Source organism: Hydractinia symbiolongicarpus, chromosome 9 (assembly GCF_029227915.1).
Source record: "Hydractinia symbiolongicarpus strain clone_291-10 chromosome 9, HSymV2.1, whole genome shotgun sequence".
NCBI classification, from domain to species: Eukaryota; Metazoa; Cnidaria; class Hydrozoa; order Anthoathecata; family Hydractiniidae; genus Hydractinia; species Hydractinia symbiolongicarpus.
This window is the reverse complement of record NC_079883.1, coordinates 25,551,876-25,574,616: the sequence shown is the minus strand read 5'-3', so window position 1 is coordinate 25,574,616 and position 22,741 is coordinate 25,551,876. Positions and strand designations below refer to the sequence as shown.

General features: G+C 35.1%; 1 protein-coding gene across 1 annotated transcript; it reads right to left on the bottom strand.

Annotated features, from left to right (window-relative positions):
- Positions 1 to 3,565: 3,565 nt before the first annotated feature.
- On the bottom strand, positions 3,566 to 22,206 carry LOC130656590 (aarF domain-containing protein kinase 1-like). Its single transcript, XM_057459478.1, has 9 exons — positions 21,924 to 22,206; positions 21,256 to 21,339; positions 19,071 to 19,334; positions 18,707 to 18,805; positions 18,103 to 18,261; positions 17,450 to 17,566; positions 16,746 to 16,895; positions 14,424 to 14,621; positions 3,566 to 4,042 (listed from the first exon to the last, which is right to left on the bottom strand). The coding sequence occupies exons 1-9, from the start codon at positions 22,182 to 22,184 to the stop codon at positions 3,662 to 3,664; spliced, it is 1,713 nt and encodes a 570-aa protein (XP_057315461.1). The 5' UTR covers positions 22,185 to 22,206; the 3' UTR covers positions 3,566 to 3,661.
- Between the last annotated feature and the right edge of the window lie 535 nt (positions 22,207 to 22,741).

The following is a 22,741-nucleotide window of genomic DNA, read 5'->3' as shown; positions in this document are numbered from 1 at the left end:
TAACAAAAAAAGCTTTCATTTATTAAACGCACAAGCGTATAATCATAATTGATGAAATGATTGTATTTGTTGAATAAACAATAAGAGATGGAACATAACGCCGACGAACTTTGTTTTCCATGTTCAAAATGCCAAAGAACTTTCAAAACCTTCCGGGGATGTCAACAACACAGTAGACAGTGCAAAGGACAACAGAACGAAAATGTAGCCGCAGAAAATGACAGAAAGAACACTGGCATTGAAAATGAGGAACTTAGCGAAGAAATAAAATACCGGAATAAAATTTCTGAAGCATACGATCTCTTAGTGTACTGGAAACGAAACCTGTTTGATCTTCCGAAAGGGGCTGCTAGTAAATCATTTATTATTGAACTTACCAAACTTTTTAATGAATGGTCTTCAAAATCAACAAATCGAGACATCTGTCCAAAAGCAGCGATGGTCCTCCCATCTCTCATGCTACAGAAGACCTCAACCAAATGTAAAGCATCAGAAATTAAAAAACATTTAGAACGACGAATTGAACTATGGAAGAAACGAGACATTGATGCATAACTTGACGAGTCAAAGACTATCCAAAAAAGACTTCCCCGGAACTTGAGTAAGCAAAAGAACACGGAAGAATTAGCTAGAAGGTTTGCTTACTTAATACTGGAAGGCAAAATAAACTCTGCTATACGTTTGTTAGATGAAGAGGCAAATGGGGGAGTTCTGCCATTGTCAGACGACGTTATAAAAAATCTGAAACAAAAACACCCTGACGTCAGTCCTGTAAATGATACCATGATATCGCACGGTCCTTTTCAACCCGTCAACGACATTGTTTTTGACGGTATAAACACAGAGCTTATCAGAAAGTGTGGTACGAAAACAAAAGGTTCTCATGGTCCATCCGGTCTGGACGCAGATTCCTGGAGAAAAATCACGAGTAATGCAGCCTACGGAAATGCTTCCGATGATCTATGCCATGCTGTAGCAAATATGACCAGACAACTATGCACACTGACCTTAGAAGATCCAGAAAGCATTGAAACACTGATAAACTGTCGCCTAATTCCTATTGATAAATGTCCTGTTGTACGACTGATTGGAGTAGGAGAAGTACTCTGCAGAATTATGGGAAAAGCTGTCATGTTAATAGTGAAACCTGACATTTTAAATTCGACGGGTTACGAGCAAATGTGTGCAGGTCAAGAAGCCGGTTGTGAAGTGGCAATACATGCGGTACATGATTTGTTTGAATGTGATTCCACATATGGATTTAGTTTAGGAAAAACGATTTGAATTTGACAGAGAGGTAAAGAAAACTTTCGTTGCATGTGATGTATGACACAGAGGAGGAAGACAAAAATTATTTTGCGTTTGTATACCAGAATCTACAATCCAATTTGCACAAAAGAAATCTTCTAGGTAAAAAAAAGTAATATGCTTCCCTTTTTTAGGATTTTGACGATGATGCAACCTAGTGGTATAAAGTTACAACTCCCAATTTGACGATGATGCAACCTAGTGGTATAAAGTTACAACTCCCAATTTGACGATGATGCAACCTAGCGGTATGAAGTTACAACTCCCAATTTGACGATGATGCAACCTAGCGGTATGAAGTTACAACTCCCAATTTGACGATAACGCAACCTAGCGGTATTAAGATACAACTCCCAGTTTGACGATATTGCAACCTAGCGGTATGAAGTTACAAATCCCGGTTAACGAACACATCCTATCATAGTTGTCCTGCGCAATTGTTTTCCACATCAACGTATTTTGTATGTTCTAAGATGAAAAACTAAGAAACCTTGTTACAGATGTAAAGGGCTTTTTCTAACGCTATGCCAACCGACCTCTTTCGAAATCATAGGGTTGATGACGTCATTCGCATTTAACTTTGTTTGATTTTTCAGATAACTGAAAAAGATAATTTTTGCTGGGGCTCTAGTATGGGAGCCGAGGAGGGTCAAACCTTATTTATTTTCAAAATCGAGATTTATTTTAGAAATCCAGTTTCCAAATCTACTGAAGGACATTATATTTCAGGAATCCACTTTCGAAATCGGGTTTCGAAATCAGGTTTTGTAATCGGGTTTTGAAATCGTGATCGAGTTTTCAAATCAGGTTTTGAAATCGTAATCAATAGTTTAGTGTTCGATCCATAATGGTGTCAAAGACAACTTAAGCAGCAATCCGATGTTTTATAAGAAATGAATTACATGGTCTTTCACGTTTGAAAGGATATCGAAGTATGTAGACTATGCTTCGTACTACTTATCACATGACAGTCCCAAGAGATATGGTCATAAAATTACTAAAAGAAGAAGACAAAAATGGTGCGTTTTTATTTATCTAGTTTTTAAACGTTATATTTTGCACGGACAATCGGAATCAATTCTTTCTGTGATTTAGGCAATGAGCAAGGTCGATCTCGAAGGTTTAACAGTCGCACTTATTTCTTCAATGGACCAAATGACGTTTGGCATGCCGAATGGTATGATAAGCTCAAGCCGTATGGGTTACCGATACATGGCTGTGTGGATGGCTACTCACGCGCATTATTTGGCTTAAAGTATGTCGAAGTAATAACAAACCCATCATTTCAGCTTATTTTGATACAAATTTAGTAGCAGAAATTGTTTTTGGCCCAAAACTTATTAGAACAGACGCAGGCACAGACAACGGAACAATGGCATCAATTCAATGTTATATGCTCCGGATACAGATGAGCATAAGTATGGGTCATCGCAATCAAATTAAAGAAAAGAGAATTGGTGGTTTCATTTTAAACGGGGATTTAGCGGTTGGGTTATTGACTATTTCAAGGATATTGTCAGTGAAGGAGAAATAATATTAGAAAGTTATCCTCACAGAATGTGTTTGGTTTGTTTATCACAAGTTTTTACAGGCACAACTAGATCGCGTGTCGTGGGAATAGAATTCGCATCGCTTTTACTGGAAGTCTTGATCCACGAACTTTTTGTAGAATTCCCTTGTCATTATGTTTCCTGACACCACATAGTCATCCCTTCGCTTTAATATTTTCCCTTCTTTCCTCCACTTACTGCCATATTGCTCTTTCTTCAGGTCCACAAAGTTAGAAAAGGAAAGTGACTCATTTCTGGAAGGACGATGGACGCTTGCAGTTGAAAGTTGTATAACTTCTTTGCTTAAATTTCTTTTCTTTTCACAGCGGACACAGAACTTATTTTCTATGGCTGGAAATTCAATCCCAGAAGAACCACGGTACTTGTCCGTCCATATTTATATTTTACACAGATTTACGGACCAAAAGCTAGATTTTGTAAAACGCGATTCTGTAAGTGAATTTAAGAGCTTAATTCAGATTCCAAAACCCGATTCTGAAATGTGGAAAGCAGTTTTAGAACTTTGAAAAAATTTCTTAAAATAAATTGCGATTTTAAAAATAAATTAGATTTGACTCCAAAATATGAAATCATATTCAGAATTTTGAAATTGTTTCTTAAAATAAATGTCGATTCCTAAAATAAATAAGATTTGACACTCCTCGGCTTCGGTACTCTAGTAATTTTTCTAGGGAAAAATCTCAGCAATATGAAAATTTCCATATTTTTTTATTTATTTATAAACTGATTAACATTTCTATTCTTATTTAAAAAAACTATAAATTCAAAAATGAATTGATTAGTCACGTGACAAACACGTGATTCGTTACTTTGTCTATACTTCTTTTAAATTGATCCAAAATAGTGACTAAAACTTGACCAAAGGGCGACAGGGAAAACCGATACGCCAATAATCGTAAATTATTAATTGCATATGCGCAACTTAGTCGCCATTTTGTAACTATGGAAACGGTGCTAGCCATATCGTTGCTATAAACAGCACGCAAACAACATTGCGCCATAGTTACGAAGGAACCCGATGTGGCTTTTGTTTTTAACCTTCCGTCAAGTCCACGCAGAAGATCGTTTGTTTTGAATATTAAAATCATCTCACGTGGTATCAACTCTAGCACTTCTGTAATGTTGGTGATATACTTGATTGCATCTTCTTGAACTTCTCGAAGCTAAAAAGAGGAATGTAATATACATAATAAATATATAAAAATTATGTAAAATAAAAGATGTGCCATTAACACTACTTCGTCATAATAAAAAAATGCTTTAAGGGAATTAATATTCGCCATTTCATTTAGATTTCGCGATCTAATTTTATCTTTAACATCAGAGTCACTTGGTAAAAACGGATCTTCGCGGGAATCGCTGTCTGATAACAGACGTGTTTTAACTTGCAAGAGATTTCTCCCAATTAAGCAGGGTAGATTGTCCTTGAAACTGTTTGTAATTTTAATTTCATATCTCGAAAAAACAACCTGGTTTCTCATGATTTACTTGAAATTCTAATTATGGCCTTCTTATTGCTATTAAATAGGGATTAAGTCTAGTGGCAATTACTAGAAAGTGGGCGTTTATTAAATTTTCAAGGATTTCAGATGGGCGTTAATAAGGAAAGGCGTTAATTAAAGCATGTGCTGTATTTGAATTGAAATATTTATTAAAGCAGCCTAGAAAGTTTTAAAACGAGTTATCGTTGTATTTTTGAGCCCAACCCCGTTTTCTTTTAAGTTTAAAATCTTGTAAAAAATATGATAAAAAATATTCCATTTCGCGAGAATACTAATTTCGCGAATTGCAAAAGTTATGGAATTTCGCGACAATTGAAGTTTGCGAATAGCAGTCTCAATAATATAAACATTTCCGCCAAATCGCAAAATGTAATTTTCCCTAAAATTTATACCTCTGATGTTAATAATAGTTCCTTGAAATTGATTTTAACGGTAGGCGCCTATTGGAAGGGCGCGGAAGACTAAATTGGCAAGTTGTAGGACCATCATCGAATATATATTTCGCAAAAAAGGAACATATTGAAAATGTTCAACAAATAAGACACAATTTTTTATTTATTTACTTCATTTCAAACATTTTTACGACAGCTGTAAGGTTCATCTAAAATAGTATTCTTATCTTATGGATGTTTTTCTAATCTCGCAAGCAATACTCAGTTAGGCATGAAGGTTGTGGAGGATCTGCTAAACACAGAACAATTATATATGGAGGTTGTGGAGGATCTGCTAAACACAGAACAATTATATATGAAGGTTGTGGAGGATCTGTTAAATACAGAACAATTCTATATGGAGGTTGTGGAGGATCTGTTAAATACAGAACAATTATATATGGAGGTTGTGGAGGATCTGTTAAATACAGAACAATTCTATATGGAGGTTGTGGAGGATCTGCTAAACACAGAACAATTCTATATGGAGTTTGTGGAGGATCTGTTAAATACAGAACAATTATATATGGAGGTTGTGGAGGATCTGTTAAACACAGAACAATTCTATATGGAGGTTGTGGAGGATCTGTTAAATACAGAACAATTCTATATGGAGGTTGTGGAGGATCTGCTAAACACAGAACAATTCTATATGGAGTTTGTGGAGGATCTGTTAAATACAGAACAATTCTATATGGAGGTTGTGGAGGATCTGCTAAACACAGAACAATTATATATGAAGGTTGTGGAGGATCTGTTAAATACAGAACAATTCTATATGGAGGTTGTGGAGGATCTGTTAAATACAGAACAATTCTATATGGAGGTTGTGAAGGATCTGTTAAATACAAAACAATTCTAGAAGATCTGTTCAACACGAATCATTTCTATATTAAATTTAAAATTTCATAATCTTTTTTTTAAAAGATGATGACATCATCATTAATTTTGGTAATGCCAAATCATTCCTTTCATTTGGTTGGTTACTATACCAAGTTTTATAGTAACAGTTTTTCTTCTCCAAATTATACAATTACGATCAAATGATAAAATCCAACAACTCATAGGTGAGATAAACCACAGTTTTTTACGTGAAAAAACCCTAACACATTTCCATGTGTTTTCTCTAGCTGGAAGTTACGCTTATACTCCTAGACTGTTGTGTTTCCTTTTGTGAGAAAGTCATTCATTTCGAATGACCCGAAACCAAGCAAGCACGGAAAAACATTACCAAACAACAATAAGAAGTCACGGAAAACTTTATATGGCAGAATTCTGGCTCGTTCCCTACAAAACAATACACGCCGGATGACTAACGTAATAAATAAGAACATTTTAACATCTCAAAGACACCATGTGGCGGGAATGCAAAGAAGATTTCATTCATAAAAGCAAGCCAATTATTCTTTTCAACATCCTCACTACGACAGTTAGGAAATAGGCTATTTGCAATGAATACCTGTAATACTTTCATCTGATACTCTCCAGCACAGATGCTACATGAACACTGAAAATCATGTTGATACAACTTACACAATACGACTTTATCTTAGCGTTTACAACAAAATTAAAAATTAAATAGTTGTACTTAATCTACGAGGGAGTGCAAACAAAAACTCAGCACGCTTCTTTTTCTGAACGGACATATGGTTGCGATCAGATAGCGATATGGTCTTATCCATTTAAAATCGATTATCTCAAAATTACAACTAATTAACTGCAGGGTAGTAGAAAACATAATCATCACAACTTAGCTACCAGTCACTACACTGGGACTACGCTTAAAAAAGTTAGTTTTGAGCAAATACATAGAGAAAAAGATCCAAAACTTGATCCAAAAAAGGCGCAGCAAAAAGATGATATTCCTACTAACATCATCAAAGAAAACATTGATATTTTTAGCCAATTCATTACTGAAAATTTTAATCAATCGTTAAAAAGTTCTGAATTTCCACCATCTTTGAAAAACGCAGATATTACTCCTACACACAAAAAAGGACTGCGCACTGAAAAGGCGAACTATAGACCTGTAAGCGTCCTATCGAACATCTCAAAAATCTATGAAAGATGCATGTATGACCAAATATACACCTTCTTCGAGCCATTATTTTCGAAACTTCAATTTGGTTTTCGCAAGGGGCACAGTTCACAACAATGCCTCATAAGTATGATTGAAAAATGGAAAAACAGTCTTGACAAAGGTGGCACATTTGGAGCGCTTTTAACTGATTTGTCTAAGGCATTTGACTGCATACCACACGAGCTATTACTAGCAAAACTTCATGCATATGGCTTTGATATGAACTCTTTGCTGTTTATAAAATCGTACCTAATTGACAGGAAACAGCGAGTGCGTATAAATAACAATTATAGTACATGGAAAAAAATAAAATACGGCGTACCGCAAGGATCAATTTTGGGTCCTTTGCTTTTCAATATATTTTTATGCGACCTTTTCCTTTTTGTCCCATATATGGACATTGTCAACTATGCTGATGATACAACCCCATTTTCAATAGGAAAGAATATCAACGAAGTTATTGAAAAGATTGAATATGCAGCAATTATAATATTTACTTGGTTTGAAAATAACGGTATGAAAGCCAACCCAGAAAAATCACATTTTTTTACTAACAAAACTGATGTACGATTAAAAGTTTGTGATGAACTTCTAAACAATTCTCAAACTGAGAAACTGCTTGGTATAACCATAGACCACAAACTTTCTTTCGAGGAACATGTTAATCAGCTCTGTAACAAGGCAGGCCAGAAAGTTAGTGCGCTTGCAAGGTTATCTTCCTTCATGACATTAGACCAGCGAAAGCTGATTATTAATGCTTTTGTCACTAGTCATTTTTCGTACTGTCCATTAGTATGGATGTTTCACAGTCGTAAATTAAACAATAGGATAAACCATATACATGAAAGAGCACTAAGAATTATCTATCAAGACTATCAATCCTCATTTGAAGAGCTTTTATCAAAAAATGGGAGCGTTACAATTCACCAAACGAACTTACGCATCCTTGTTACTGAGCTGTATAAAGCTAAAACAAAAACAGGTCCAGAAATGTTGAATGAAATTTTTATTTTTCCTGAACCAGTGTATAATTTGAGGAAGGACAAACTTAAGAGTAACAAAATATTTTCAGTGAGATATGGGATCGAAACACTGTCTAATGTTGGGTTAAAGCTTTGGAACTCTTTGCCTAACGAGTATCGGAACGCTGGTACTTTAATTGAGTTTAGAAACAAAATAAGAAACTGGATTCCAAACCATTGTCCTTGCAGAATATGCAAAACTTTTATACCTGAATTAGGTTTTCTTTAGTTTCCCCGTTGTCTTCCTTTGCCAGTTGTGGAGCGGGAACTCAGTTAAACATGTCTTGCGGTGCGACGGTTTAGGTGGGGTGGTATCATATGAGAATATTCTAGCCTTATTATCTGGTTGTATATTATTTTCTCTCGACCCCTGGCTGGGAAATTTGACTGAGTTCCTGGAACCACCACTACATAGCCTTGACATATTTTTGACATATTATTTATATTATTTAAAATACTTAAAAAAAAAATGGTATATACGGTATTCCTTATAGATTTTTTATATTCAGTTATTTATTGTTTTTAATGTTTTTAAAGTTGACTTTAATTAGCCTCAGAGCTACATTTTCTTGTAAATTTGTCAACTATAAATAAATTAATTAAAAAAAAAAAAAAAAAATTAAAAAAAAAAAAACGTGGCCATATCTTAGAAAAACCCAACGTTAAGATGTAATTCTGTAATTAGAGCAAACGGTACATTTATTATTTTCTAAGGAAAAAAGTTAACATCGTTTCTGTTAATATTTGGGAGTTGCCATGGCAAAAAAGTAACAGGACGGCAATAATTTGCAGTTGTCAGGGAAAAATCACCTGATGGCGGGCGCAGGGGTACTAGCAAGGGGATGATGCATAACATTAAAATTAAAAAATGTTTTAAATTGTTACCACGGATGCGCTTAGACTTTCCTACGAATGCTATCGGAGCGTAACGTTTCACAGTAGCGCTAACATTTTACAGTAGCGCGCAACGTTTTACAGTAACGGGTAACGTTTCACAGTAGCGCGTAATGTTTTACAGTAGCGAGCAACGTTTTACAGTAACGCGCAACGTTTCACAGTAGCGAGCAACGTTTCACAGTAGCGCGTAACGTTTCACAGTTGCGCGTTACGTTTCACAGTAGCGCGTGACGTTTCACAGTAGCGCGTAACGTTTAACAGTAGCGCGTATTGTCTTACAGAACCGGAAAACTGTTGGGAACGTCCATAGTAATATGCTTCTCTTGCCTTGCATAACGGCTGACATCATTATCGCAGAATAGTTAAAAACCGAAGGAATATTGCAATAAACTTTACATCATACAAACAACAAGAACACGATAAGCTTTCAGACCAATTGCATGGTATTGTTTATTAATTCATAAGAAGTCTTAGCTGTAAATTACAAACTATATATCCCGCACAGCGATCGGCTCAGGAAATCTTTTAAACTAAACTGACTTATGTATATCCAGTAGGATTATCGTAATAAATAGTTCTTTTTTATTAAATAGTTTTTCTTTCACATATTAACTTTTAAATAGTAAAACAATTAGAAGAGACTCATACACACACAAATGTGAGTTACGTTTTATAAAAATATCAAATGCTTTACTTTATTATAATTTTTTAGTCCATACAGTTGAGCGTCGTGTCACTTCAACATAAAGAATTACTTAAGGTACTGTAAGTATTACAATTTAAAATTGCTAAGTTCATATAGCTTTGAGTTTTAAAATGCTTGTCAAGGTGTTCTTAGTAGATATTCGTTTAAGAGTTAATTTTTTCTCGTTTATTTTGAATGCGCGACAGATTTTTTATAAACAGTATGGAAATATGACTAAAATACTAAAAACACGATATACTTTCGCATACTCGACCAACCGTGTTACGTTCCCTGCTCAGTAAGCAGGACACAAACTTTATTGCATTTGTTACGTTTCGCAGTAAACTCAGCGCAAACAAGAACCCTGTTTTACGTTACAACCGTGTAGTCTTTTATACTAAAAAGATTAGCTATAAACTAGAGGAAATTATTGGCATTTAACCAAGCATATTTTCCAGGCTTAACACTTCCATAAATCAGCTTCACAAACACATCATCTATATTTGCAATGCACATCAATAATTTACTGACCAAAGTAACGGAAAAAACAATGTGTGTGAACACAATAAAGAACAGCGGTCAGTTTACATAAATTTTGCACAGTTGTTTTGTCAAACAAACTATTAAGTTGTGGTCACACTACCTTTTAATAATAAATGAAAACTGGTTAGTTTTTTGAATTCACTTGTGATTTTGTGTAAATTTAGTTTTTAAATGGAATTGAATACTGATATTAACCAACAATTAAAGTTGGAAAAAAATAGCTTCGTTTACAATTGAAAAACAAGAAAGTGAAGATTATCACAGGTGCCTAATGCCACATGCTAAAAAGGCATGGGTTATGAAGTGATGTGTGTTAAGCACTGGTAAACAGTTGTGTAGTCTTCATAAAAACAATCTTCTGAAGCAATGATTGATTCTTTAATTAGTGATCAACAAATTACCTTCTGGAAGGTTCTTCCTTTCGTTGTAAATTACTAACTAAATATTTCAGGTTTAAAGTTTTTTTTTTCAGGTACCTGTTTCATAGTAAGGGAAGGATACCCATCTACTCGGGCTAGGTTATACTTGTGCTTATGAAAGGTGACTGTAGAAAATTTGCATGTGTTTTTATTTTTTCGTGTTTTATTTTTGTAGGCAATAAAATTATGACAAACTGGATATGAGTTTGACTATCACGTCGACATTGTCACCAAATTTTACGGCACCGAACTGCTCAGAAAATTGCACATCGCCTGGCACTGCCGATGAACCAGTTGAAGGTTTCCCCGAACAGCTTAAGCTAGCCGAAATTATCATTTTGAGCATCATTTTAATCATTTCATTGTGCGGCAACATTTTGCTTATTTCCGCCATTATTAAATTCCGTCACCTACGTAACGTACCCAACTACTTGATATTAAACTTAGCATGCTGTGACGTACTCACAGCACTGTTCAGTATACCGTTCATGTTGATAAGACGAAACTCGAATTCATACCCGTTTTACGAAACCGGATGCAAAGCGTTACAACCATTAGCCACGTATAGTAGCAACACTAGTGCCTTTACTCTTGTTTGTATCGCCATAGAAAGATATCTAGCAATATCAGGAAGCAGAATAGTACTGACAAAAATGAGGGTGTGCTTAATGTTGTTATTTGTCCATATAACAGCTCTTTGCTCAGCCGCACCCTACTCCCACCATCTAACCTACGAGCTTTACAAGGGAGTTTACTACTGCTACGAGGACTGGATAGGAACACCCCATCAGAAGTCGTACACGATCGCTTTGTTCCTTCTGCAGTATGGGCTACCACTACCTATCATGACTGTGCTCTACTCCACAGCCTGGTGGAAGATCAAACAACAAAATAAAAAAATGATCAAATTGAGCGAGGAATACGAAAAGAAAATGAATTGGGAGGTGGAAGAAGGGATAAAAAAAAACGACATTGGTCAGACAATGAAAAAAACTGCAGTTACATTTGATGAGGAGGCAAGACAAAGTTTAGTCTCGATTGCTAGTGAAGAGAGAGAGAACGAAGACGGACACGACCTCACTAATGGAGACATTACAGTTGATCGACGAGGTTCAGAACCAGTTATTGGTTCACCAATATCTTCTAAACCTTTTGGAACCAAACGTTGCTCCTTACCGGTTAACTCTCCACCGCCGGACCTAAAATATAACGTCAACAATAACAACCTAGAAAAGAGCAGGCAAGAAAGGCGCTCCTTTGTAGGTACTTTTAAAAGAATTGACACTGTGGACATCATTCGTCAAAAAATAAAACACCTTCGTAAGCCGACGTACATCAGTCACACGGCGTACGTACGTCACCGACAAACTGTACGGATGTTAAAGATGTTCACAGTAATTGTTGTTGTTTTTCTCATATTTGCTTTGCCCAATCAAATCATTTGGTTAGTAAACGATTTCGCGCCACGAGACAAGCATCCACCACTGGTGTTGACGTTTGTGTTTAACATTTTACCATACGTCAATTCCATGGTCAATTGCTGGATATATGGTGGGTTTAATAAAGCATTTCGAAAAGCCTACAAACAGATACTACTCTCTATTTTCACGTGCAAAAAAATACAAATGTACACCTTAAAAAACCGAGCACGTGCTGCCAACCCTTCGAGTTGCATTTCAACAGCTACCGAAAGCTCTTATTACGACAGCACGCAACAAGAACGTTTCGAGAGTCGCCACAATGCGTTTAGCGACATGTTCGAACAGCACCTTAATAACTTTGAAAAATTTAGACATCTTTATCACTTCGAAGACGACGAAGAAGCAGAGGAGGAAGTTGAGCTTGTCCAACAACCGCAAAAGAAGCGAAAATTAACGCTGTCCAATCTACTTCACGCTTTGACGCCGTCATCACGAAGAGCCAGCAGCCTATCATTATCATCCCAACAACCTTCGAGCAAAATAACAAGTCCCAGAAAACTTAGCATGATACCGCCAATAATTCCCTTTACGCAAGCCTCGGGTGCGTCTACTAACCGAAAACGCAGAGCTAGCACGTCGGAAATAGGCACATGTCGGGTAAATACGCATGACTTTTTCGATAGTTCTTTAAACAATAACAATAAAAAAAGTAGCAAGTCTTCGATACTTTCACGCAAAACGAGCGTGTGGGCTATGCTTACGTCACCAAAATTGTTGAACAAGAAAGTTCAAAAACGAACATTGGAAAGCGAAATTCCAACTGTAAAAATCATTAATGATGAAGTAGCCGTTGAAGAGATGGAGTTAGTGCAGTCAGTGGATTTGCAAGCACACACAGTACAGTCCGCACGTAAGATAAGCATTCGACAGCCTGTCATCTATACTAAAATCAGCCAAAACAAGGTGAAAAAACAACCATTCCCAAGAATGCAGATGACGCCGCAAAAACAACAATGTCAAATTGCATACGACAGAACTTATTTACCGACTTACGGAAATCAACGCGGAGAAAACAATGACGAATACGTAAAAAATGAACGGAATAGAAAATTTAATAAGAACAATAGAATCGTTAACGAAACAGAAGTGATAACAGCTACTGGAACCATAGAAAATACTGATCAAAAACTGCCGAAAACTGTTACCGGCCCCACAAAAGGAAAACCACAACGCAAAAACGCCATACCAACACAAGGAACAAGAAACCATCAGGACTCCTCATCACCAAACTTACAAAGAAAAACAAACGAGCTGCTGGAACAGAGAAACAACGAAATAGTTAGTCCTCGAACACAGAGAAGGCGCAGTATAAAAGCTTTAATCGAGGACGAGTTAGTCGCTAAAAGAACAGCGATGTTATTGAGCCCGCCACAAGCAGTTACAAAACATCCTCGACATAATAACATCGCAAATAACAACATGGAATACCCGCGACAGAGAAAGCAATCACAAATAAAGAAATTCGAAAATATGCTCAATGACATTAAGGAAACGGAGGAGGAAAAAGACTCCTTTTATCGCAGAAGTGCTATTTCCGTACCCAACACACCACGGAAACAGGTCGACCAAGAAAACAAAAACGGAGCCGTCAGCGTAGTGGAAAAATACGCTCTGAGTCCTCCTAAGTTTGTGAGAAAAACAAGTTTGACTGCGCATGTTTTCGATCGAACAGACGCGAACATGTAAACGTAGCCAGTCTTCGCAAAATATCTTTTTTCTACCTCGTCCTGACATTATTTTGTATGCTTTAACGTCGTCGTTTTCTAGGTTTCTATTCGGAATTATGTATATAAATATTAAATAAATGTACATATACATTATTTTTGATACAAAGAAGAATATTTATGATAGTACTCATAGTAGCTTAATTTAACAAAGTCCAAAGAAAAACGTATGGCGGTTTAAAATATATTCTTATTAAAAAGAGGATTAAAAAAGACAAAAATAAAATATAATTCTATCCCAGGCCAAGAATTTAAATACACCAATATTCAATTGACTTCCTGTCAGGTCGACAATTTTGATAACTTTTATAAGCACGGTCCATTGAAAGGGGCTACGGAACAGCTGTTGGTTTGCGACTTTAGTGACTTACACGAAAGTCGAGGAGCTGATGGCGGCGGAAAACAAAAATGGCTATTTTTCCGGCATGCATGTAATTTACAGACTCGAACATATAGATATACCTAGAATTTTTATCTTCTCCAGCCTTTCATCCAGAATGGGTCTTGCTTAAACATTTCTTTGTAATATACTTTTCGAAAAAAAGGTTAAACCAGCGAGCAAAGTGCGCTGGTCTGTTTTTTGCGCAAAACGCGTTTGCCGGATTTTTAATATGTGCGCGGAATATACGAAAAGTGAGAATTGTAACCGGTTCGTAGCCCCCTTAAGCTATGATTTAATTAGTTGTCGCATGTAGATTACACTTTCAATTTAAAACGAGATAAAATAAGGAAGTAAAGAACAATATCGGAAACAATGTACCTCTTCAGCAGTCAAATCTTTTTTATCGATACCATGCTGTATAGAGTTCCACGTTCTTCCAGCAACAATGCATGCAAACAGGTTGTAGTACTTGCCCACATTCAACGCTTCACTGTATTTCTTGATCCCATTCACGTCGGATTCCATCATGCTTTGCCACAACTTGCAGTACGCAAGACGAATATCGTCATCCATCGTCTGAAAGCGAAACAGGAGGAAACCTTAGCTAAAACTGTGAAGGTGAAACGTAGAAAAGGCCTTTGTTAGAGTACTCCTGTATAAACACCAGTGTTCTAGGTTATGTTCAAAGTATTACTTACCTATCAGAGTCACACCGAAATAGAATTCAAGGTGACATAAGACAAAAATGTTAAACAAAATTTAGGCCGAGATCATAATTTTCAGATTACTTTTACATTATCCAATAAGTCGTTTACTATTTTGACTAATTACAAAAGTTCATTTTTATTTCATGCTAAGCAAGGAAACGTAGCTAAAGGGAAGAAATCTGTGCGAAAAATTTCTCTGTGATTCGCATAAGTACCCAAGAGATCCAGTATAATTATTTTTAACACCAGGAAATTGGACTAGTTAAGGTGGGAAAAATTAATCAAACTGCAGAAAAGTCTCAAATGACTTTTCTGCAGTTAGATTACTGAGTAGCTTGTTGATTGGTTAATTCTATTGTTTTTGTTCACGTGGTCAATATCGGAAAATTCTTTGTTTTGAGCGCCAATTGCCTCACTCACTCAAAAATATAATTAATATAATATATCTATATAATAATACGCCAGTTCCGTGTGTCTGTCTGTCACTTTTGCAAAGTGGATTACATTCTTCCAAATTTTCTTTAACAAATTCTATAAAACATCGCCTATAAAATTGTTCTGTAATTTACCAAACTTTACCGATAAAATAGTATTGACGTCAAAGGAAAGTTAATTAAGATTAGTGAAGCCATTACAATGCACTTAAAACTTTGAGGCCAAATAACTTGGAAACGAGGTGGTGACGTCAATGTTTTTTCACCGCGTGGGTAACTAGGGACAACCTGGGACCAATTTGGGTAAGTTTTCCAAACCTGGGTCCCCGAATCCGTTTCGGAATGGACGGTTTGATGACATCATCAAAAAACCTTTAAACCTTAAAATCTCTGCAACCGTTTGTCAAAGATACATGATCATATACATTTTCTTGTTCAGCATTTCAAGATATATACTATGAAGGCAACAGGTATACAAATTTTCTAAAAAAATATATTTATTTTGTATTTGCACTGCTGACGTCAGCAAAAAAACTAAAACAACCTATTTTTCCATTGTCCTGCCTAAGTGGATTACTCCACGGGATTTATCGACTATCGACTATCTATTACGCTAAGTGTGTCTGTCTGTGTGTCTGTGACAGGCAAAGTGGATGTCTTCATTTTCCTTTGATGTTGCCGAAAAATGCATCTCTAATATGTCAAATTTTCTGACGTTACGGCGCGACGAAAATAACACTACTTTAACGTCAATATCCATTATTAAATTAATGAAACCATTACAGTGCACCTAAAACTTTGAGGCCAAATAACTTGGAAACGAGGTGGTGACGTCAATGATTTTTCACCGCGTGGGTAACTAGGGACCACCTAGGATCAATTTGGGTAATTTTCCCAAACCCGGATCCCCGAATCCGTTTCGGAATGGACGGGTTGATGACGTCATCAAAAAACCTTTAAACCTTGATATCTCTGCAACCGTTTGTCAAAGATACATGATCATATACATTTTCTTGCTCAGCATTTCAAGATCTATACGATGAAGGCAACAGGTATACATATTTCTGAAAATTTTTTTTTGGGTTTTCACAGGTCTCTGCGGATGTCTGCAAAATTTAAATGATGGTTGTTTTTCTCTGTTATCCTGCCTAAGTGGATTTTTCCACGGGCCTTATCGACTAGTATAAATATAATTAATTATTGATTATTTAGAGGCTAACATGTGACCACGCTATCTTTGTGCTTATTGGTTAATTCGATGTTTGCTAGTGAATTTGAATTTTAGGGAGTTGCTCTGACAATTGTTTGCGTCTAAGCTTTCGTTTAAGACAAACTGAATTTGATATTCTCGAAGAAAGCTTAGTTAACTAGACTAATATTTAAGAGCCAGAGGAGGCATTTTGAATTTCTATATTTAAGGCCTTTTAAATCAGCTCTAGACGAAGAGTTAATGCAAGGCAATTCCAGCTCTTATGTCAACAGAAACAATTATATCAAACTTAAACTAATGTAACGCTAATTTCCAGTAGACAAAAACTAGATTTCTTAGCAGAACATACCTGATATAGGCCGTGGTCAAGCAAGATGATTTCTGCCCTACTGTCCTTTTCACTTTTTCGCACTAAGATATTACCAGGATGAGGATCACAGTGAATAAAACCATGCACAAAGATCATCTCACTGTACAGGCGACCCAGTTTTGTTGATATCTGCAACGACAACAAAAATGTGTAAAAACAAACCTTGAGTGATAGGTTTGCCACAAAAATCATAATTCCACGGTTTCGAGGACATTTTTTATGGGCCTACTTTTACCTTATGTCGAAGATTATCGACGACATAAAAGATTTTTGATCAACTGAGTAAAACACAGCCAACAATCAAAACAAATAAACAGATAAAAAAAATTATATTTCATGATTGAGCACTACAGAAATATCTTTTTAACTTCCATGAGAAGCATGCGGGAAATTTAAAAAACATTCAGGGTTTTTAGCACTCTTTTGTTATCTTAAATTCTTTCCAGTAATGTGTTTAAACGTATAATTTTGCGTTCTGATTGGCTAAAAGGTAATATTTCGCCGCTAAAAAGAAGAAACTATTTCTACTTTTAAGCTAGGCGAATATTTTGAATCAAAATCAAAACAAACAAAACTGGGCTTAATCAGTCAAATACATTTTGCCTGCGAAATCCAATTAGCTTCGTTAATACACAAAATTGTCCCTGATTACTTTCATCAGAAGAACTATGCAAAATACATACATCGTTAACATCAATTTTATTTTTTCGAATGTATTCTAGATCGTCGATGACACCGCCATGACAAAACTCCATGAATAGAACTCTTTCTGTCGATTCCTTCCAATATATCTGCGGGACCTATTAAGTTGTAACATTACGACTAATGACAGCGAAGGTCTAGAATATTTACCAATTTTTATATGCAAAAAAATAGGCAAAAAATTGAACGTGCTTAAAAGGTCCCTCTTTCTGCAAAGATTACGAATTTTAATTTAGAATTAAGTTACAAGGCGTTTACAACATGTCCAAAATATTATACAAATTTCCGGTGGCTTCCGCACACCATGATCACGTATAGTTTTTTTTATCGATTACAAATGAATTTATATAAGATAATAAATCATGAAGAATACATGCTAGAATAGAATTAAATTAGGTGCAAATTTAAATTAGTACGTCACTTTAATTTGGAAATAACAAGCATGGTTTTACTTTTCGTAAACCGTACACTATTCTCAAAAAAACTTGCACCCAAAATTTTAAGATTTGAGAAATACCAAATTAGGACGGGTGGGAGGAACATAGAGGAGTGCAAGAAGGGAATCAAGGTGAACGGATCATGTTAAAACAGCCAGGTTAGAAAAAAAATTGCATTGCAATTTATCTTTCTTTACCTTCAGATATTTGAAACATTTTAAAATATCCCCCATCTTCTCGCAGTTCTTCCCTTCGTTTAGAAAATCCAATTCTAAAGGCAAATTGGCCTTAATTTGATCGACTAACCACTGAAATCGAAATTCAGGAAACATCTTGGTTGCAATGTTGACGAAAAACTAAAATAGATAAATCAAATATTGTAAATAAGAAGTCGCCCAACTTGATGTGAGCATACACTCATCAGCTGTGACAACAAAATATGAAGAACGCAATGGCAAATATAGGTTCAAATTGATCATAAAGAAAAGTGACACCTGACTGTCACGTAAGTCTCAAATTGCAACAGAACTATTTGAAAACGAAATTAAATTTCGGATTTCCGAGAAGAATTATAGAGTGATCATTTTCTAGTATAAGCAAACAAATTATAAACCTAAAACACTCTCATTGTTCCGAAAATTCCTAAAACATTCTTTACTAATGTGATTTTTAAACAAATCAATTTGAACAACTTGTGTGAAAACAACAGTATTGTTTCGATCAGGACCCAATAATTAAGTAACTACACGTACCCTTAACTATGCAGAAATGGAAGTAAATAGAATTACCTTCGACACTCACCTCGATCACTTTAGCATCTGCAAAAGCATGTTCTTTCACCGTTCTATGCTGAACTTTAACTGCTACCATCTCGCCATTTTTAAGTGTGGCTTTATGAACCTGAAAAAACAAACAATGGATTCACAAGTCTTTTTTCAGATAAGAAACCGAGTTGCTGAGACTTGGGTCACAACTATAAGCAACTAGCCAGGCTAAAAGTTAAGCAACCAAGCTAAATCGAAAATAGAGTTGCTTATATCTATGTAGCAATACTAATCTTTAAGAACAACGTAAGATGTCGTTTTAATGGATGAGTAAACATGAAAAAATTAATAAACAAATTCTAAACCCTAGTCTCGACTCCAATCTAGAAAAGATTTCGCACCTGAGCCAATGATGCAGAGCCGATTGGTTTTTGCTCAAAGCTTGAAAAAAGTTCTTCCATTCTTTGTTTTGTGTCAGTCTCTATAACAAAGCAGACATCTTCAAACGAACTTGCAGGAGCTTCATACTGAAAACATTTTAGTGTTTCAGTGTACTCTGCAGGAAACAGGAAATCCAGTGAACCGATATGTTGTGCCACTTTCATAAACACCCCTCCATTACTGGAGCATAAGTTTCGAAATTTTATAGCGGATCGCAGGTGACACTGAAAAGAAAAAGAAGAGCAATATAATCGCAGTGATAACGAATGAAATGTCATAACGAGCTGCCATTTACAAGTGCCAATTGACACAACCACCACTTCTTAAGTTTGATACAGCAAATACTTTCATAACCCCCCTCCTTCCATAAGCCCCCATCCTAAAAAGAACTTCTGACAAGTAAACTTCCACATTCAAATAAGCTCCCATGGGACTTAAATGAGTTGAGTACATTGCCTGTACAGAGGAAAAAACAAATTCTATGGTAACACTCACATATTTTAATGCCAGTAACAGCCCTAGCTACTGACTGAGAACAACATATCTAATTTAAAAATTTTTTAAACGTTTTAAGGGGGAGGTTTCCCTTTGAATTTAATTTCGCTTTGAATTTCCCCTCAGAAATATATGAAACAATTTTTCTACGTTACTGTTTGGTTTTTTTTAAAAAATTGATGGTAATAATAATCCTACAACTTACTTATTTCTAGTAGGCCCCCTTCCGATTACTTCAATGTGTTTATAATCCCCCCTTCCAATTAACCCCATACTTAAAATTATTTCTAACAAATAAGCCCACGTTAGTTTAATTGAGTATTTACAGTATAATGCTTTTTATTTTAGGCAAATAGTGAAGCAATTAGTACATTATTATGTTTTAAAAATGATAAATGATGAATCAAGTAAATTTTTGTGCGTGTGCAGTACAATGCTTTAACGTATGTGCAATCTACCTTCTTACAAAAGTTGCATGTATGCAGTAATCATTTCTTTCATTGTCTTTGCCTTTAACATTTCAATAATACAGTTGCGAATTCTGTGCATAGTTAAGTGGGCCTTAATTTCTCACTGGTGTTAATTTCAAATATAATAACTTTAGTTAGATGGTAGTTAAATCTACAATAAAATAAACGTCTGTCTCTGCGCAAAATGGTACCACAGTAGCGAGACACACGAAATGCTGTAAATAAAGGACGGGCGAACACGTGGTTTATCCACGGGCCACCTACAAGAAATTAAAAAGGATTTACTGGAATAAAACAACACATAATCCGTCTGTTAAATGCGATAATCTAATTGACAAATGTAAATTAAAATGTTTTGTTCTGATTTTTGTTCTTCTTTACATTTTATCTTTTACATTTTATCTTTTACATTGAGTTCCGTTGCGTTGTATATTTTTGTGATGATTTCTTTCATTTAAGTAGTCTGTTTTTACATTACTAGCCGCCGACCGTGTTAATTTGATCGCCGTAGGATTTCTTCTAGTTTTACTGCGTTATTTCATTCAGCAACATTTTTGAAAGCTATTAATTTTTCAAAACTTTAAGTTTCTTTAAAGTATTGCAGTGATCTGTTCAAATTTATTGATAAATGACTTCAGTGTCTTTTTAAAACTTTTTTTTTAGAAAAGTAAAAGTTGTCTATTACAAACAGGCTGAAACCCTGAATTTGTCTATTTTTTAAACATTACACTTTTGCCACTTCTTCGTCTTTAAAACACACGTTAACTGAAACAGGGTTTTTGTATGATCTAAGTAAGCATAAGGAGCATGATTTCACTCTCAAACTTCAGTTTTTCTCGTTTTAAATAATTTTTTTAGAAAAAAAATCTAGGAAAAATGGAGACGTATTGTGTAAACCATACATAATAAAAAGTCTATAATGTCTGCTATGCTTGGAATTCTCAAACTGTTCCTGATAAGTTGTCTTAAATTCCAAGATCATAAATTAATTCACTTTAACTGTTCGCCCTTAAATGTCGTAGGATTATAGTATAGAATTACTATGTTAAATATTACCCAGGAATAAAATGATACTGTTAACACTTTGAAGTTTTGCTTTTAGCTTCTACGGACAGTAAAAACAAACAAAAAATTCATACATGAAAAGATTACATAACAAGGTTCTAAATTCTGTACTGACCTCTGATTTTAAACATTTGTATTTTTCTGTTTCAGCATCCAACCCCATTAAGGAATATTTATAATCAGTGAATACAGAAACAACCTACAAAAAAATATATACTTTAATTATTTACAATGCTATGTTATTGCATTTCAGAGAAGTTGCAAGCAAATAACTTTCCTTCAGTCTAGACCACCAATTAAAATAATATCAAGATGCCAAACATGCTATCATTATTTAACACTTCCAGAAAAATTAGGCAATGAGTTCTTCTATAAAGCAGCACTGGTCTCCTAAGGAGTGCTTATGCACTCTTCAGCAGTTACGGTTATTTTTATTGTTTATAACTTATACAATATATGTATATATACGATAAATATATATATATGTTCAGAGCCTTGGATTAGCTGAGCGCTGTAAAGAAGTGCGCGGTGAAGCTTTGGAACAAACACAGGTTCTATTTTACTAGAAGCTGAAGATACACTTGATTCGAATATTCATTCATATGATGAGGATTCAGAATTTTTTTAAAGAAATATTTAGATTGAAAAAATTGAAGCAAGCAGCTAAGGTATCCAACAACATAATAAAGTAAAAGTAAAAAAAGAAAAACGTTTTGCATGGAAACTCTTAAAAATTCTTCTGTATTACTTACAAATACATAGATATATAAAAAATAAACATACCGCAACGGCTGCTCTGCCAAAGCGCACAATGCTACTGTGGAGGATTCTGTCATTGTATTCTAACTGCAGGCGCTTCTTAACTTTCAAAATGCTACCATCTTTTCCTGTCTCTGTCTCATTACTCCTTCCCTCACATGCACACCATGTTAAAAAGGCTCCACTTGCAAATGAGCAATATACAAAATAACGCTTCTTTAAAATTTTATTTGAGTGCAATTTGTTTAGAAATGTTATTCTTTTGAAGATATTTAATTTTAACATTACCTAAATTATAAAAATTTCAAGTATCAGGACCAGTATAACAGAGGATACTTTCAACGTGTTTTTTTTTTTTTTTTACTTAATGATTTTCACCAGCAGTTTCACCGAATTGGTTTTAACTATCAAACATCAAAATATATAGATTTAACACTACTGCATTTAAAAACTAAAAAAGGTTTTGTCCACCTAAAAAAATAACTTTTTGACCAAAGGACGCAGATACCAGTCTGAGAAAGAAACTATGTTTGCAGGTTTCTAAGATTATCATCAATAATTAAAAGCCTCCTTGAGGGAATTAATTTTTGCAAGAAATTTTACAAAATAACAAATTAATTCCAACGAAAATTAATTTCCTAAGGTATACGTTTCAAATTCGTCATTTGTGCAAATAGGTAGCTAATGAAGGAGGGGTAGCTTGGGCCAAAATCCCAAAAAACAAGATTATCTGAGCATAAGTTATGTTGTCACTTTTGCATAAGCATAAGCTCAAAATATCTTGCCGTATGACAATCCTGTGTATTAAAAATAAATGTGTTCTAAGTGTATCCATAGCTATT

Excerpts from the sequence above, each read along its gene's own strand:
- LOC130656590 (XM_057459478.1), bottom strand. The coding sequence starts at position 22,184 with ATGTTAAAATTAAATATCTTCAAAAGAATAACATTTCTAAACAAATTG. Across the intron at positions 18,806-19,070 it reads GCTCTGCATCATTGGCTCAG|GTTCATAAAGCCACACTTAA; the intron begins GTGCGAAATCTT and ends TTGTTTTTTCAG. Across the intron at positions 18,262-18,706 it reads CAGATGCTAAAGTGATCGAG|TTTTTCGTCAACATTGCAAC; the intron begins GTGAGTGTCGAA and ends TATCTATTTTAG.